This window comes from Pimephales promelas, chromosome 22, assembly GCF_988280905.1.
Source record: "Pimephales promelas chromosome 22, fPimPro1.hap1.1, whole genome shotgun sequence".
Taxonomy (NCBI): Eukaryota; Metazoa; Chordata; class Actinopteri; order Cypriniformes; family Leuciscidae; genus Pimephales; species Pimephales promelas.
This window is the reverse complement of record NC_142790.1, coordinates 28065884-28085285: the sequence shown is the minus strand read 5'-3', so window position 1 is coordinate 28085285 and position 19402 is coordinate 28065884. Positions and strand designations below refer to the sequence as shown.

General features: G+C 38.1%; 1 protein-coding gene across 4 annotated transcripts in view; it reads right to left on the bottom strand.

Moving 5' to 3' along the window:
- The window catches only part of ankfn1b (ankyrin repeat and fibronectin type III domain containing 1b), an 82045-nt gene extending 64749 nt beyond the window's left edge, over nucleotides 1-17296 (bottom strand). Inside the window, exons 1-5 of one of the 4 annotated variants that reach the window (XM_089125675.1) lie at nucleotides 17073-17296; nucleotides 15722-15843; nucleotides 14089-14153; nucleotides 3367-3545; nucleotides 1291-1514 (exon numbers count right to left, since the gene is read on the bottom strand). In XM_089125675.1, the coding sequence (XP_088981801.1) occupies nucleotides 1291-1514; nucleotides 3367-3545; nucleotides 14089-14153; nucleotides 15722-15739 (486 nt within the window). In that variant the 5' untranslated portion in view covers nucleotides 15740-15843; nucleotides 17073-17296. Of the gene's footprint in view, nucleotides 1-1290; nucleotides 1515-3366; nucleotides 3546-6409; nucleotides 6913-14088; nucleotides 14154-15721; nucleotides 15844-17072 lie in introns of those variants that run through there. The other 3 variants (XM_089125676.1, XM_089125674.1, XM_089125677.1) reach the window with 3 other exon arrangements.
- Between the last annotated feature and the right edge of the window lie 2106 nt (nucleotides 17297-19402).

The window sequence follows — 19402 nt, the reverse complement described above, 5'->3', positions numbered from 1 at the left end:
ACGATAACTTAAAAAGAAGTTAAGACAATCAACCATGCACATAGATGTCTTACCCCTAAACAGAGGTGCAAAGAAGAGCCCATCCTGTGAAACACTGAAACTCATTCAGCTTTCTGAAGCCTCTCCACATGCCAGGTTGCATTCGAACACCTGAGCCTCTATTACACGACGCAGGCAGGTAATGAGGGCTCGACTTTCATGCTATTATACACAGCGCATTAAATATTAATACAAAACCTTCTGTGTGCATGACTTCAATTACATTACTTTACATATTGAAAACAGTAATAATATTTCGCAATATTACTATTTTTACTGTATTTTTTTTTAATGAATGCAGCCTTGGTGAGCAGAAGAGAATTCTGTCAAAAACATGTAGCTTTGCGTGAGGAACAGACCTAAAATAATTTAAGTCTCATTTGCGTTTGCATTTCATTTCAAATTTAACCTCTTGAATGCATTTCATCAGTTTAAATAAAAATCCAAGAAAAAATACTTTTTTAAAATATTTTCTTATTAAACGGTCTGTACACTTACAGAGTTCTCAATGCTTCGGTTTGCATGTATGGACCCTCATTATTTTACTGTGTTATGCTGCGTTCACGTGCTATGGAAAGTAGGATATTTTCCACTTGTGAATTGGTATTTTACCAGTGTGTTGCGTTCAAGTGCTTTTGTTGTCGTAATGTGGTAAAAAGATGGAGATCCAGACCTGTTATTTAGCTAAAACTATTTTAGATTGCTTAACTCATCTGCAACAGCAAGAAAATGATTTATCAAAACTCAAAAGGTAAATAATATACTATATATTTTCTAGATCATGAATAGTATATATTTTTACCATTCACGACTCTCGCGGTGCTCTCCGCCAGTTTGAAAAGTTCAAAGGTTATCTCATCTCGGCAACTCGTCCATCAAAATATTCTTGTTGCCCAGTAGAAAATACCACATGAGGGGGTGTTCATGTGCATTTTCCACGTCGGCTTTTGGTATTTTCCATAATTACCATAGCACATGAACGCAGCATTAGTGTTGGGCTATTTTGAGCCTTGTTAGTGGTATTAACTAGCGATTTTTATTTTTCATTACTCTATGCCCCATATACAGTACTAGCATTATACGCTAAAGAGTTTTTAGAGATAAAACTCTTTAAATTCGATTATCATGAAAACAAATCTCAAAGAACGGTCAAAGGTTCATGTTGCGCCGGAGTTGTCCTTTAATACTGACCGAACGCATTTTTGGCTGAACTCAGTTTAGAATAAAGCAAGTTTGGAGACAAGTACTTACAAACTTCCTCTTCAGTTTGACTTTGGGGTCGGCTAAGCTCCTCCCCTCCGGTTGGGCGGACTCAAACTCTGAATCTCCCAGGTGATCATCCGCAGACATGCTCTTCCTCAGATACGCCGCCCGGCGCCGAAAGTGTGAGAACGGCGACTGAGAGCGCGGACGCAGGTCAACGCCACCCGGAGCGACGTCCCTCTCGTTCTCATCTTCGAGCCGCCACATCTCGCCTGAGGACAGACAGACGGGTACGATTCTGATCACACATCAGTGAAACATCAACACACGCCATATTTAACCCTATTTGGCTGGTGGTAACTCCCAGGCAGCCCCTGCCTCACGGCTAGATCTGCAGACTTTCTGATGAGGACATAAGGGAGCTGTCAGGCCGCTGGAACAGAGTTATTCATGTTTATTACAGTTGAGTCAGTCAAATGTGGGTCAGAGTTGCTATGAGACATTACGGCCCTCATTTGGCATGATCCCAGCATAATGAGCACGTCAAACACACTGAGGGAGACGGCTGGGATTCGGAGTGTATGTGTGTGTTAAACAGCCACGACGCTCCGCTGTTGGCGATGGCAGTTGCTAAGCAACTAGAATGGGGAGGAAGCCAAAGACTTTAGGTTTAACATTTGAGAGACAGTGAAAAAATCCTTCACAGAAGCTTAACACAAGAGCAGCGCAGCCGTGAGAATTGAGGAGAAAAGCGTGAGAAAGAGAGCGAAGGGGGGATTTGGATGAGCAGTGCAGGCAGAAGTAAATATCGAGAGCACGCAGACGGCTCAATGCGCCGAAAAATGCTCGCGCGAGTTGTGAATGGACCGTGTCGTCTCGTCCCAGTCGTCCATTCACAACTATACTGCCAATTCTATCAATTGATGATGTTTTCAATCATATTTACTATTTTTCCTCAATAAATCAACTTGTTTATTCAAATGCTGCAAAATAAAACGTATTCAGAATATGAGGGTCGAAATTGATTTTATCCTAAAATCAAAAGAAAAAAATCCAAATTACGTTTTTCATGAAGAAAATGGAGCCTATTATTTATTTGTACCAATAAGTGTTACTGAACTGCAACGTTTTTAGGATGTCTTTAACTCTAAAATAATAAAAAAAAACATTATTGTAATGTAAAAAATGTTGTACAGTATAAATTTAAAGGGACACTATGCAACTTTTTGGTTACAATTAACTAAATTTAAATAATTAGTTAATTATACATCATCAATCCCTCTTCCAAAACTTGTTTTTGACTTAACCTGATTCACTATGGTAAGCCTGTGTTTATGTTTTAGGCCCAAGGTATAGTTTTCATGGGAAATTGAGTACATACGTCACTCGCCCATATCCGCAAACATAGAAAAGTTTTCATGCGTGTCTGGTGTGGGAGTTGATCGTGGAGCCGCTAAACCTCACCCGCTTATAACAAACGCGAAACAGAGGAGAGTCTGCCGGCAATACGAGAGCTCGTAATAAAACAAGAATCAACATTGGCTAGGCTTTTCAGAGATGGAGAGAACTGAGAGATTAATGTTTTTATCACTCACCAGGTCAGTAGGTATTTTATTGAACAGATAAATTGTCACATGTAGCTCTCTAACAGAGTTCATTGTGAAACATTATCGATTGAGAAAGGTCATTTTGTTGCTGCGCTGGAATTTATTATCAAGTAAATACTGTCTATGAATATGCAGAGCTACAATAACGTCTTTGGAGATCCTTTCCATCTAGACACAGGTGCTGCAAAACATATGCATTATTGTTTTTTAATAACCGGAGGGCCATATGTTATATAGTGTACCTTTAATATGCAGATTATAATTAAAACAAAATCAACACAAGAACAATTACAATTATTAAAAACGCAACTATTAAAAATATTGTCCTTCATTCAATATAAATATATAGCCTATATAATTTCTCTTATTTCTCATTTTGATTTCGAGGTGAAATGTGTCATGAGATTCAGGCTTTTTTGCTTGTCACTCTACAAAACATCAAACCAAGAGTTAAATACAATATGTTTTGATATGCGTTTCAAATGAACATGAATGATCACAAACGCACACACAATACCTGCAGGGGGCAGCGTACATGCTTCAAGACCACCAGGGCTGGAAGGAACACGTGGGCGGTGTTGTCGTTCACAAACGTTCTCAGATTGCTGCACACGGATGGCAGCAGGGGACTGGGGGATGCTGGGTAATGTTCTGGATTTGGCCAACAGAGGCCTTTGCAGCCGTCGCTCCAACGACCTGGAATACAAACAAGCAATCATAACCAACAGATCAATTATCAATCACATTAATAACCTCCACTATAAAAGAACGAACAATCAATGTTTTGCATTGTATAACTGCACTATGCATGTGTGTGCTTGTATATTTGAACACTTTATTTTTGATTTCTTTTACATGTGATTTTCCTCTGAGTGTGTTTATAATGTTACAGTTTAATAATTAGGAGTCGGACAACCACATCAAATGGACTAAAACTGATTAAAATGATCTCAAACAGCTGAAACATGTTGTCTTAATTAGTTTGCATGCATTAGATGAACTAGTCTGTATCGGTCTATCGGGTTATAGTAACGTTGAAAACACTCGTGCAGGATGGAGAGTAGCAGCGTGTGGAGATCTGGCCGCATTCATGTGTGAATGTCTGGCAACGACGGACCAGCGAATTCCAAACGGCTTCAGGAAATTCTACAGCAGAATGTGACGGCGTCTGTCTGTGATCCGAACAGGCGCTGGGTTATGCAACGAGCTTACGATCCAAAACACTGAAGTAAATCAAAGCAACAGCGCAAAAATATGTTCTGCGTTTTATAAAAAACAACATGCTCCAAAACATCCCAAAAAAAGCACAGATGTGAAGAGCATGCCCATAAATATACTTTCACTATTGATCAAATATTGAAGGCTTAATATGGTTGTCCTATCATTAATCTTTCCCAGATAAACTATTTATTTTATAAAGCAATGGCAAAGCAAAATTGGTTACAAAAACCTCTTTAATTATGACCAATGTGACAAATTATTTATCTAGATCATATTGTGGACTAATTAAATTTAGGGTCATAAAGAGAATTCAGTTAATAGGTTTTGGAGGCATGCAATAAAAATTAGATTTAAGAACTAGAACATGAAATCTTAAGAGACCATTGACTTTAACACATGTTCCTGGTCTTATTCCACTTTTCTTTTTGAATTCTTCGTAATCTTTTATCAAAACTTAATAACTTGCTCTGCCTCTGACATAGATTTTTCTCCAACCCCAGCAAACACCTGGCTTTAATCAGTTCAGTGGATAAAACCAAGCCCTGACCTACAGTTTAATACCATGTTTTACTCATAAATATGTTCTTACAGAAGTACAGACTTTAAAATGATTTACTGTTTCCATCCACCTATTTTATGCACATTTTGGGATACTGCAGAATTGACATTTTTTTAAATCCGATTTAAAAGACATTCGCAAAAAATGTAGATAAATAAACACATATACCGAATAAATTCCCAAAAAACTGATTGGTCCACTGATTAGTCCAGTTATCCAATCATCGCACAGCATCTCAAATGTTGGTTTGGTCGTTCTGAAAATACCAGAGTTATCAGAATGATTTGTTTTAATTCTCTCTCAGAAGCGTCTCGCTTGATCGTGTTCCCAAACACCAGCATCCGAACGCAAGAGATCATGACAGTGTTTATTGCGTTTCGTCTGTGCGCTCTGAAATGCAAGTCATTTATGATGGAGGAATAAAGAGCCACAGTGGCGTCATTGATTCCATGTTTATTACAGACATTTTGCACCAAATTTATCAGGAAGTGACGATTTTGTTCTCTTGAACACATTGGATGGAAACGCAGCTTTATCCACAAATATTTTATGCAAAATTTTGAGCATTTAAATTAAATTTGCAACTTTGAATGGAACAGTAGTTCAGTAGTTGAATGGAAACTTCGCTCTAGTTTGTTATTGTTAAATAAAACTATTAAAAATTGTTTGTCATTTGAAATAAAGCTTAAATAAAATAAAATATAAATATCATAAGACTTTAAGTTTAAGTTGAAGAACTAAAATTACTAAAATTTAAAAATAAAGCTGATCTGAAATGTAAAAAAAATTAAAAAAAAATAAAATAAAATATAAATATCATAAGACATTAGGTTTAGGTTAAAGAACTAAAATTACTAAAACTTAAAAAAATAGCTGATCCGAAATGTAAAAAAAACCTAATAACATACAAAACTACAAATTGAAAATCATCATTTATCATCATCATTTTAAAATAAAAGTTAATATAAATAAAAGTAAAATATAAATAAAAGTTAATAATATAAATATAAAACTGACTGAAAATTCCCAGCCCCATATATGCTCTCATTCTATAGAATGTGTTCAAAAACAGAAAATCGTTAGATTTGAAATGATATGAGAGTGAGTAAATGATGAGCGAATGATCATTCCTCGAAGTCTCCTGCTTCTCAGTTGTTTCTCCTGAGAAAAAGACCCTGGTAATCTCTTCTAGAGTTTCATGAGAGAACAACAACGTCTCAAACTGTGCTGAAATTTGCCAAGACACAGAAATGATCTGAGCTGCTGCACATTCATTTAATAGTTCTATCTCTACTCTTACTGTAAGGGAATTTTAAAACAAACTCAAATGCAACATACAGTAACCTGAGCAATAAAGTCACTAAACTGCATTCAGAGATTTGATGTATAAGCACACCTTTTCAGTTTTCAAAGTCATGACTAAAACATCCTGATGATTCAGTTCAATCCCTGTCTGTTCTCGATCCTCTTATTTCATTGGCTGCTCATTTCTCTCAACCTGCCCTGTTCTGTCCTCCCACTGACCAGACGTCCAGGTGAACTGACCGCACTCGAACCCTCTCTACACCCATCGAGAACTGTTAACCAAAATATACAAAACGATTTTATCCGCTATATTTACAGGTGATTCATCTCTTTTTGAGGCAATGCCACATGAAATTCATATATCAGCATTATTAGAGTATTAACAAAATACACCAGCTGTTTACAAAATAAAAGTCTGGAAATCTCAGAGCACAAAATTCCTAGAATGCACTCTGAAACCCCGCGGTTTTAGTACCTGGCCTCGGCTACCGTGCAACAGTAGCTGCCGCTGCGGCGCGCATCCCTCCGAGTGATGAGCTCATCTCTGGAACGCCGACGGTTAAAGTAATCTGTAAGTTTCCCGAAACTTGCCATTCTGTCCCTTGCATACGTGTGCGTTCGCGTTCTGATGTTCTTCCACGAGCTGTTGTTTACATGAGTAATTCAATCACTCATTCTCCTTTCCTCTCACATCCCCACAATTCCCCTGTGAACATCGGCGAACGTGGAGCGGCAGCAGTCGCGTGCCCGCCTGAGCCTCGCTCGCTCTCACACTGAAAATAGAGACGCTTATAACTTCCCTTAAAAGCAGCGCTGCAGGCGCGGGGGTCTCTCCCAGAGACAGGCACGAGTGAGTTTAGTGTGTCTTTCAGCATTCTCCCCGGAGCATCATCAGTGCTGCGGCAACATCATCAGCATCCTGCATCTCTCCCTCTCAGCCTCCCTCTCTCTCTCTCTCTCTCTCTCTCTCAAATGTGTGCCGAGCGCTCTGAAAGAATAAATATCATCTAGAGCAGAGGAGGGGAAAAAAAGAGTGACTAAAAATGAAGTGAGAAGGCAACACCAGCTAGAATCAGTGAGTGTGTGTGTGTGTGTGTGTGTCAGTCTTTGATAAAGACACTTCAGAGAGTCGAGTTCACAAAATCAATACCGGCAGAGAATGGGAGAGCATCGCTTGCCTTTTGTTTGCTTCACTAGATCCACTGTTTTAATATGCTGGCCTGATATTGAAACTGAATTAACATACACACGAAAAAAGATTTAAGAAAGGACAAAGATTAGCATCAAACTGGCACGTTTTTGCCTGCTGCAAGCAAAACCGAGCGCAGCTCTCCGAATATATCTTGCACATTCATGGCAGATTTACAGGACTGTGTCGGCTGCTCTCGGTGAGAATGAATTGTCTCCTCACATGTAACTTCGTCCAGGCATCTTTCCCCCCCTGCGGATCCTGCTATTGCTGCCGTCTGCAGTTTTTCTCTCCTGCTAGAAGCTGAACATGGAGGGAATGGATGTAACAAAATGTGCAGTTCAGGACAAGATAATCAAGGGAGCCAAATCACCCATCAGCTATCAGCGCAAACATACACACACACACACACTTCTCGTTTCTTAAAGCAAACATGGCATCATGACTTTGCGTAAACATACACGCCACTTTCAAGTCAAGTGGCGTGTTATCTATACGCATTTTGAGCTATCCGCGTGTATGTCCACGGCAAAACGAACATCTTTTGCGTGTATGTCTACGCCGTTAAAGGGTAACTAAACCCCTGGTCAGAGCCTGACTCCACCCACTGGCAATATTTGAAAATGCTGAAAAAGTGGGCTGACCCCAGCGGAGATGGAGGGAACGAAATAGATGCTAAAACACTCTATCCTGATCGTTTTCAATACTCACAATTCCAATTCCTGACTCCCTACAGTGGTTTTGACGACAGAAGATGGTTTTTATACTGCACGTGGTGAGCGGAAACCTGCGTACGTCACGAAGTGCGGAACATCCAATAGGAAAATTCAACTGCAGTAGCCACCGTTCAACCTGAAGAGGGCAGCACTAAGACGTTTTTACACCATATATTGTAGAAATAAAACACTTTATAAACAAATGTCAAAAAAAGTTACTCAAATCAATGACTGGTTTTAATAAAGATCCATTCTTACAGATCATTAACTAAAAAAAGTTGGTTAAGTGTTTAGTTTCTCTTTAAATGTCCGAGTGATTCCGCGTGTATGTACACGCCGTTAAATGTCCGAGCGAAACTGTAGATCTACATCTGGGGAGCGATATTTTTTCCCTAGGATAGGGGATTAGGGGAAGACTCATAAATTTAATTAACCCCAGTGATGGGTAGGTTTAGGGATGGGGTTGGGGTAGGTCATATATATACAGTTAAGCCAAGTTCACACTACAGGATTTTAAGCCCGATTTATGCCCGATTTGGAAATCGTTGAGCTCGCCGACAGGTCAGGGTGTTATCGCGTGCAAATCGCGGGGGATTAGCGGACGATGAACGCTTGCCAATCTGTTAGTATGAAAGAGCCAACAACGCAGCGAAAACGCTCGCAGACGCGTCGCCGAGCCCAGAAAAATATCTAGCCTGCTAGATATCCAGAGCCGTCGCGCGACTCAAACTCAGTGATGTCATGAGTACAGCCAATCATAGCAACGCATGGGTTGAGGACACCAGATAAATCTTAGTTCCTCTTTTTTTTGCCTCAGAGCAGATCGTCGCGCAAACAGTGTGCAGCACTCTGTCTGACGTCCATATTCACGTGTTGTGTTCTCTTCTTCGCTGGGTATTGGTGCAATATTTATTTATGTATTTATTGCGTGTTTTTTTCGTGACAAAATGTGGTTTGTCGACAAGATAGAATCGTTGGGTGACAGTTGTTGTCAACTCGTTATTTATTTGATTATTTTCAGGATTTAGACCGTACCATAGAACAGCTCTCATTGAGTCACAAATGATTTGCTCTTATCATCCCATCGTGGTTGTATCTCTATGTAGTGCGATGTCAACTCGTGTAGTGAGTTACCTCCTGTTGTGGATCAATCACGTTGTGTTGTGTGAACAGCTAAACAACTTGAACACTCCTGATTTCACTGAGAGCAAGTCATGTAGTGTGAACCGCACAGTTCAGCCCGACGTTTTAAAATCATGTAGTGTGAACAAGGCTTAATGTAACGTAACGTTAAAGGAACACTCCGACTTTTTGGGACTTTAGCCTATTCACCTTACCCCCCAGAGTTAGATAAGTCCATACATACCTTTTTCATCTCCGTGCGTGCTATAAGTCTGTTTGACGCACCCACCGCTAGCCTAGCTTAGCACAAAGACTCGATGTGACTGGTTGCAGCTTTCATACTAATCCAAATGAGTGGCAAAATAACGCAAACGTTTTCCTATTTACATGTTGTGATTTGTATAGTCACATAATGTACAAATAACAAAGTCAAATGAGACACAGACATCTTTTAACCGTATAAAACCTGGGAACTATTCTCTGAAGGCGAAGCACTGCTACTTTGACGGCGTAATAACCGCATCACCGGAGACACGCCGTGGTGAGGAGCGGAGAGTTCGCTCGGTGTTTGGGTAATAGAGTCAGCAATTTATAAATAGTAAAAGCGTAGTTTAGAGTCATGGGTTTTCGCTCTATTGTAAATAGCTGCGACTGTAAACAGGGATAATACCATGTTTCACAGAATTCCAACTAAAAACGCTGACTGGATGAAGAAATGGCTAACTTACTCTGGATATTTATCCAAACACACCTAAGATTATCAAGGGACATTATGTTTGCTCGGTACATTTCAATGAGGACGACTATTTTGAAAAAATGGAATTTGCCACACGGACCATAATGTGCTGAAGGATACGGCCATCCCATCGATAGCACAGACAGGACAAGTGGATCACCTGCGCCTGAGGTAAGTGTTCCGTTATGTTTTTAGATGACCTACTGTAACAGTGCCTTTAGCCAGAGCTAATGTAACGTTAGTGACACTATTATATGATTAGGGTATGAATATGTTTTTATCTTGATGCGGTGCGGACGCGCTTGGGAAAAAAAAACGAGCGCGTTCACCGCGTTGAACTTGCACCCTGCCCGCGGCGCGCCTAGTAGCCTAAATTTGAAATAACCATGGAAATAACGAACTTGAGCGTGCAAAAGGGTACGATAGGCTGTGAGTTCATTGTGCAAAAACAATTTGTGCTATTACTTTCCCCTTATTCTATCCTATAGTAATGCAATACTGTATATTATATAGGCTACTGTTGAATACATTTGGTTCAGCTAATAAATTGCATTTAAAATATATTGATTCCTGTAATAATAATTATTTATTCATGTGATATTTATAAATCTGGGTGCGTTTTTGGTTGGAAATCAATGAAACATGGTACTGTATTACCTGGTCTCCCCTGTTTATTGTCACAGCTCATACAATAAAGCAAACACCCATGATAAACTATGCTTTTCTATCTAACGTTAGTAATTGCTGACTCTTTATTCCAACGCTGAGCGAAGCGAACTCTCTGCTCCTCGTCACGGTGCGTCTCAGGTGATTGTTATCACTCTGCCCAAGTAGCAGTGCTTCCCCTTCAGAAAATATAGTATTTATACGGTCAAAAGATGTCTGTGTCTCATATGGCCTTGATATTTGCACACTCTGTGACTATACAAACCACAACATGTAAATAGGAAAACGTTTGCGTTATTTTGTCACTCATTTGGATTAGTATGAAAGCTGCAACCATTCACATCCAGTCTTTGTGCTAAGCTAGGCTAGCGGTGGGTGCGTCAAACAGACTTATAGCACGCACGGAGATGAAAAAGGTATGTATGGACTTATCTAACTCTGGGGGGTAAGGTGAATAGGCTAAAGTCCCAAAAAGTCGGAGTGTTCCTTTAAGTCAACGGCGTTCATAAACACGCTGAAAAGCGATTATGCGTGTTGATAGCACGCCAAAAATGGAAATACAAATTGGCGTGTCATACATACGATATTTCATGAGATCAGTCTGAAGCAAAGCATTTTGGACTTTAAGTCTGGTGCAAGAATCTTACATATTAAACATAAATGTTTGGACCTGTTTTTTTTTGTTAGTAGTGTTTTTTTGTGTAGCAGTGTTTTTTGTTAGTTGTTTAATAGTGTCATTATTTTAAAAATGTTAGGTCATTTGAACAGATAGTATCACTCTCATTTCACTCCCCACATATGACTTAAAAAATCTGTCCCATTTTGAGGATAGAAAATTATTTTTGTGAACATTTAGTGGGTTTGATGAACAAAACGGGGATGTGTGAACATCACGGACAAGGGCTCTGAGCATATCATACATCTAGAGTTGAAAAAAAAAACCATCTAGTTACAACAATGACGATCATGATATCATCTGCCTTTGGGAGAAACATCAAAAATAGCAAGTAGTATGTGTCATAACCTGACTTCTCCAATCAATACAGCTTCAGGTCACGGCCTCACGGCTGTGATAAGTCATATTTTTTACACTGCTCTGATCGTGTGTTTCCTGACACTCTTGATAAGTGAAATGATATTTCACTTTTATACAATGCCAGTCTGAGCATCGCGATTAGGTGTGCGTTTCCAGAAAACATCGTCAGCCAACTAGTCTCGCAAGTCGTTATCAGTGTAGATGTCGAGTCGGTGTTTCCTAAAGCCACGTTTGAGCGCTCATTCCCAAACAGCATTGCAAAGTTGTGTGGTTGGAACGCCAGCTCTCGCCCTGTTATCAGGAGCATCATGTCTTGTTTGCATGACATGTGGGCTTAATAAATACTTATCTTGAGAAAAACAAGCAAATTTATATCTTTTAATATTGTAATAATATACAGATGTCATTTACGTCTCTCTAGAGATTTAAAGTGCCGTTTTTGAAGAGTGTGCATGTGTGAACGTGCTTTAGTACACAAGAACAAGTTTATGATTGAATCTGGACATAAAATAAAATCACAGGAATTTGAGAAGAAAAGGAGAATTGGTCTTTAGATGCCATGTCTGTTATTTACAGCAAAGAATCAAGCATTAATTCGATCTCAAACGGATTCATTAAAAGAAGTTATTAATCCATAACCTGCGTGACATCATTAACCAACGTGGTTGAATGACAAATTTGTGACGGTACGGTTTTGGGAAACAGTCGTGACTAGCTAATTGATTTCTTCCCCGATGCTAATTGATTTCTTCACTTTGGTAGTTCAGCAACGAGTTACTGTACGTCGTTGTTTGGGAAACACACCCCAGCACGACACAGTAACACTGACACGGTTTGGTGAGGGACTATATGAGATCCAATAAGAGAATGTTTAGGTCACTTTCACCACTAATTGTATACAAGAATTCTAAACCATATTTCATAAAAATGTGTAAAATGTGTAATAAAAAAATTAATATTTCGAAGTACACTTTAAAACATTTTAATTTCAGATTTATGTATTTGAATTGCATATAAAATGGCGAATTCACACCGACAGATGCAGACCAATGCCACAGTCACCATATTACATCAAGTGAGAAAGCGTGTGAATTCACCACAGTATTAATATCATCGCTGCGAGATCTAATGAGAAGCATTCAGAATTCTCTGTAAACCAAATCAGATCGAACAGCGCTGACGCGGAAACCAGGAGAAACGGCACGTTTACTAAAGGGGTCATATAATGGTACATGCACTTTTACAAGTTGATTGTACTGAAATGTGTGTTCCGGGTCCGACTCCGTTTCTAACTGATGCGGTTGTGCTCAGAGACTCCCGCTGCAATTCTCTCTCCAAAACATACCCTCAACTGTTGCCAAGGCAACACTCCACATGCGTTGCGTTAAAAACGCCCGCAGAACAGAGGGGCGGAGTCAGCGAAGCTCATTATCATTTAAAGACGCATGCGCTGAAACGGCGTGCTGAAAACAGAGCTGATTTTGATCAGGTAAAATTACTGTTTTCTTACAATACTATTCAGAATTTTTAATAAAAGTATATTACAAAGTTTTCATTTAGACCCTAAACATTCATATTGACTTACATACAAAAATGGCGTTAAAGCTTTAAAGCTACTTAAATGCCCTAATTCAACTAAGGCCTGATTTGTGCCTGTGGCTGTAAATATTATTAATTACTCCACTTATTAACGCAAAACAATAGTCATTTTATGCGTAATTTACCTTTATGATTAAAAATCCCCCCACCCCCCAAAACTCATCTCTGAAATGTTAGTCTGGAGCCCTGTGAGGAAGAAACATTGCCCTCTAGAGTCTTCCTCTCTCTTTCTCGCCCACACCCGGCGAGCAAGTGACAAGGGTGATTTTAAATCAAATCACAGATTATTGATGCTGACGGTCCTGAGTCATGTCGATCTGTCTCTTGAGGACAGCTCACATACGCACTAACAGAAACCAGCACAGATGAGACGTCAGTGAGTTTTAATAAAGCAGTACGCCTCAGGCACATCTGACATCTCCCCCGTGTCCGAAACATGCGTACTTCGCTGTGACACAGTATGCATAAAACAATACGTCTGGCAACTCTGTATTATTTCACCTATTTTTTCTACAATAAACGTGTTTCTCATGATTCAATTGTACTTAAAGTTTTATAAGTCTCCACCTATTGGCCACACCCACCTTCAATAAATCTACATATGGGCCGCAGTGGGAGGGAAACTGATGAATGAGTGGTAGGAGGAGCCAAAGACACTATTTTTATCCTTAGCTAGCTTCAACTAACCTGTGTGACGCCAGAAGATGTGACAGGCTTTAAAACGAATTGAGACTCATTCGAGGAAAATGACATTAGCACTTCCTGTTAAATTGAATTATTATCACCACAGCTCATCATTATTGCGTCAATCAATTTGAGCTTAATTTGGCATCTTAGTAAAGGGTCTGAATATTAACATAAATTTGAGAAAAAGCAACCAGTGCAAATTCTGTTTAGTACATTTTGGCTGGTACCAACATTAGTTTCAATCCGCTAATGCTGATATTGTTAATATGGCCAAATATTGGCTGATTTATAGGCGTCTGAACGCTTCTCTAAAAGCACAGTCCATCAATGACTGTCTTTAGGGCTTTTAAACATGATGAATATTGATGTGAGTGTTAATGAAATCCAAAACGCGAAGACTTACTCCATCAGTGTGTCCGTGCTGAATACATCAGCATAACAGCCTGCAAACATCACGCCAGAGCCATCCTGAGAGAAAGAGACACAAAGAGACAGTTTAATCATGTTCATGCAGGAAAAGTGGAAGCGAACGTCACTAGAGCTGTTCCACTTCACCTTTAAATGTTGTTCGCGGACAATTGGTTTTCAAACCTGAACAAAACAACTCTACTGATAAACAGGAGGACTTGTTTATATTGGATGGGGGGGAGAAGTGAATTAAACTGTTATATTTTACCTTGGACATGTTGTTCCAAACAGCATACTGTGTCACAATTTTATAGCAATGCAGTGCATTTATTTATATGAAACTGATATGGAAGGTATGGAAGCGTATTGCATTCACTTGAGGAAACAAAATCTACTCTGTTTTTCTGAATTAACGAGAATTACGAGATAATTTTTCATGGAAAAAAAGTTGTTGCTCTGTTTTTGCGATAATCAAGTCATTAATCAGATGAAAAACTTTTTTCCATAAAAAATGATCTCGTAATTCTGAGATAATTAACTCGTTTAATCCAGAAAAACAGAGTAGATTTTTTTTTCTTCAAGTGAATGCAATAAGCAGTGGCCAAAATGGGGTATTTGTTTTTAATTTTGCTTCGATTAAAACATCAAAATATGAGGAAAATGTTTTATATGTTTTAAATATTTTAAACAAAAAACACTAAATTTGGTATAGGTATTTATCTGACAAAATTATTTGGCAAAAACAGCTACAGGTTTTATTTTACTATGCCAAAGAAAAAGGCATAGCTCACAGTAAAAAAGCATTCATTAGTATTACCTACAACACAATGAGTTATTAATATTTCAGTGGTTCTCTCTTGTTTTTGCACATTCATAATGACATCCTCCTGGCCAAAAAATATGAAAAAAAAAATATATGTCAGCACAGTTTGTCATGTTCTTTGAGTTATTATCACAAATAAAACAAAACACAACTAGAGAACATGCTTACAATTAATTTAACATATTTTTAATAATATTCCAATAAAGGGTTAAGATGTACATTTTACTATTTCATTGGTTCTCTCTTGTTTTTGCACATGTTCATAATGATATAATTCATAATGTCATGTTCTTTGAGTTATTATCACAAATAAAACAACGGACTCAAAGCACAACTACAAAATACGCCTACAAAAACTTTAACGCATTTTTAATAATATTTGAATAAAGGGTTAAGATGTACATTTTCATAGGCCGGACGGACATCCCTTTTGGCCACCACTGTCGCTCAACACAAAACACAGTGCCATCTGGGATAGATGATGCATTTAAATCCATGAACCTTTACTACAGGAAACAGATTTGTATTATCACGCATGCTTTCCTTCATCCTTACATCCTGGATGTTGCATCATTGTGTATGTGTGTGTGTGTGTGTAATGTAAGCCCTAAGGAAGCAGAAATCAGTCGTATTCCAGCGTCTCTACAAGTTCAAACAGAGTCGCAGCTCGACGTGAACAGATGCTCTTAGCGTGACTGAAACTTCATCATCATACTTTACAAATCTCTCATTCAAACGATCACCTGCGTTAATCTTCCGCTGATATTTACGGGATGATAATGCAATGCCAAAGTGAGTCACCCACCTGACAGCTCATCATCATCGCTGCCTCCCTCGACGCTCACTTTCCCCGCCTGTGACTCACTTCTCTGAATGTCAGCGAGAAATAAAAGGGTCGACTTCACGAGCCATGTAATGATTCACGAGCTGTACGGTTATGAATGGAGGAAATGACACACTTCATATCAGCTCATTTCCTGTGGAACTGGACAAATGCATCTCAATCCAACGTCTCCCACTCACAAACACACACACACAAGCAACAATAGCAGCCCTTTCCTTTAGTCATTATGGGCACATAACAGAGAGAGAGAGAGAGAGTGTGTGTGTGTCTGTGTGTGTGTGTGTGTAAGCATCCTTTTCCTGACCCTGCTGTATGCAGGACACACCTTACCATCTGACTTCCTCACACACTCTCAACCTGCAATTCCACTGACCCAAACACACACACGTTTACTTGAGAACATCATACACTTGTAGGAGTTTTGACTTCTATGAAGTTTTGTTTGTTTAAATGCAGGTCACTGATGTGGTCACTGATTGTATTGTCCAAATCTATTACGTTATTCAGTTCATCCAGACAATGGCCTGAATACATTTTTTTTCTTTTCTTTATTTGACCTAAAGACAATAAAGAAGTTGAAAATGCTGTACACTGGCACGGGGAAACATTACTTGAATACGATTAAGATCAATTTTCAATTTCAATTCAATTTCAGTTTTCAATTTCTCAATTAAAAGTCATTTTGACATGAAATGTAAATAGGAGGTATAAACTGTCTGATTTTTAATAAAAACCTATCTTAAAAAATGTTACTTGGAACTTTTATTGTTGTTTTATTTTTTTTTTAAAAAAAGCAACAGAGCAAGTTTGGATAAAAAATATTAACCATAAATTGAAAAACTTAAGATAAACTAAGATTAAACTAAGAAAAAAAAATAAGATTAGCATAGGCTTGTTGATGAGCATAAGAGACTTCTTTCAGAAACATTACTAATAGCACTAGTAATGTTATACACACACACACACACACATATGCAGTGACACACAAACAATCACATTCTTATTGCCATAGAAACACAAAATCCTGCAGAATTATCAAATAATATTTAAAATCCTTAAAAAAAACGGATTATTCACAAAGGAACTGAGTTTGTGTTGGTGTGTGTCTGTAAAACTTTGATCGTTTTACGCAAAGCGACATCTGATCGCCATGACAACCGCTGAACATGAGCGCGCAAAACGAAAATCTCCCAAAAACACAACCGAATATAATTTACTAAACCAGCTTCAGGTTTGGTAACAAAACGCTCACTGCTGATGACAACAAACACAGTCAGTCAGTTAAATGGATGTCGGATAAACACACGCTTACCTTCAACACAAAGAGGTCGTTGAGTTTCTCAAACTCCAAACGCCTCAGTCAACGAGCGAAAGTTTTTAACTCCTCCAGACAGTGTTTCACGTCTGATATTCCTCTGATATGATTCCATCGATGAAAACATAAAGCACCGGTCTCACTAAGACCATACTGTCCACACACTTGTTGCTTGTATCTCTAAACAGTGAACCGTCTACTGACGCTAGTACATTTTGGGCATCAAATGTGTCTAATAATAACCGTTTCCTCTAAGCCACAAACTGCTCTTCCTCCAGGGGGCGCGCGGCCGCTCATCAAGCCGAGCTTCGATATTCACCTCAGGCAGATTTCGAGACGATTTTTACCTTATTTGGATATTTGCACACTGCAAAGTATAATCGTTTGAATGCTATAATTATATATATGTATATACAATATATAAATTAATATCTGCTGCTGAAATTTCCATGAAGTGATTAAAAAAAAATCGGGCCTGCGCTCAGAAAAGTATCAGGTACCACGTGACAACGCTGCCAACGTCGCTTCTTCATAAATACATTTTTTGATATTACAATTATTGTTTTATTTCATGATAAAAGAAGATACGTGTCTTAAATTGACATTTACTTGTGTATTAATAATATTAAATGTTCATTATTTCTGTTTATTGTAGCGACTGTCAAATTATATCAACAAAAATAGGCGCCCTGGATAATAACATAATACGTTTAATAGACTAGGATCTGAAAATTGAAAGTAATAGAAAATGCATAGAAATAATTATTATTTATTAGACCGATCGTAACTGACCAATCGCGCAAATCCCGGTCCATTAAGCCCCGCCCACGATGAACGGTAATTAAGTTTAACTTCCGTTCTAGCCGGTTATTCTATTTCTATGGGTTTAAAAGAAAAATCAAACACGTGTGTGCTTCATTCATGTAGTAGGCTGTCTCTCTCGTTGCTCCCGAAAGTAAACTTTGATTTTTCTTTTTCTTTTTGTCCTGTCTTGCTCATTTTAAATTGAGTTTCGTTTGGTAACGAGAGAACACGGTCGTCTAAAAAAGGGAGTGATTTTAATTATTATCATTTGATGACAGGTCCTTTTGATATATGGCCATTGGCCAGTATGTCTAATTATTTAATTATGTGCACTTTTGACTAGCTTAATTCTTGAAAAATAAGGTAGCCTATTTGTCCTGGAATAAAGACCTAATAAGAAAATAAATATTTATGGTCCCATTTTATAGCCTATAAGTGGCTTTAAGTACTATGTACTTACATTAAAATTAATACTTTGATACAATTGACTTATTGTGTACATACATGTTTTTACATTGTACTCATATTTTAAAAATACCTGCAGTAATTAATGAATGCAATTACATTTGTAATTACATTGTTGCCCCCAACCCATACCAGCACTCCTGTCCCCAATAGCAGCAAAAGTGTGTCACAATACAACATCCACACAATAAGTACATTGTACTTATTTTTCGATGTAAGTACACAGTAGCCTACTTAAAGCCACTTAATATGAAGTGGGACCATATTTTTTTACATGCATACATACATATAAATATTTAATCAGTTTTTTTTATTATTATTGTCTAAAATTTGCCATGATGGTTATGACAGCAGTAGAAGGGATAGTGCTTATGTGTTATAAAAAAAATACAAAATGCACACATTATAATTAATAATATGACTTTTAAAGTTCCTACCCAGACAGCATTTCAACATTTTATTCATGGGCGAATCAACATTTCAACACTGATTTGGGGGATTTGCTAACCTTTTACAATCATTAAATGTTCTTTTAGGGTGCAAAGCAAACTTTTCTAAATTAATAAGTGTGAGGGAACAAACCCACAATACAGAGCCAAGCAAAAATATTTGGGGGACAAACCCAAAAAGAAATCCTGGGATATGTAATATTTCCTGGCTCATGTGATAAGCTCAAATGACATGGAATTACCAGGATTAAATCAGTTCACATGCTGCTATGAGAACAGACTGAAAAGAATGTATACATGAGAAACGCTACTGAAACTGTTTCTGAAACTGGGAATGAAGTTTGCAGGATTTTCTTTTTTTCCCACGCAACCGAGATCTGGATTAGTACAAAGTCCTGCTAACAGAGCGATCACTGCAGCAAATAAATCTAAATTCTGTTACTATTCAATGACTCTATTATTTATTCTCTCTCTGATAAATGTTGACATAAAGTATATGGTTAAAATATAATAATACTCATTTAGGCCAAAGACATTTAAATGTAGACATAAAAAATATTCAGCCTCTCTTTAAATTCATTGTGTGTTTTTTTTTTTTTTCATTCTTTC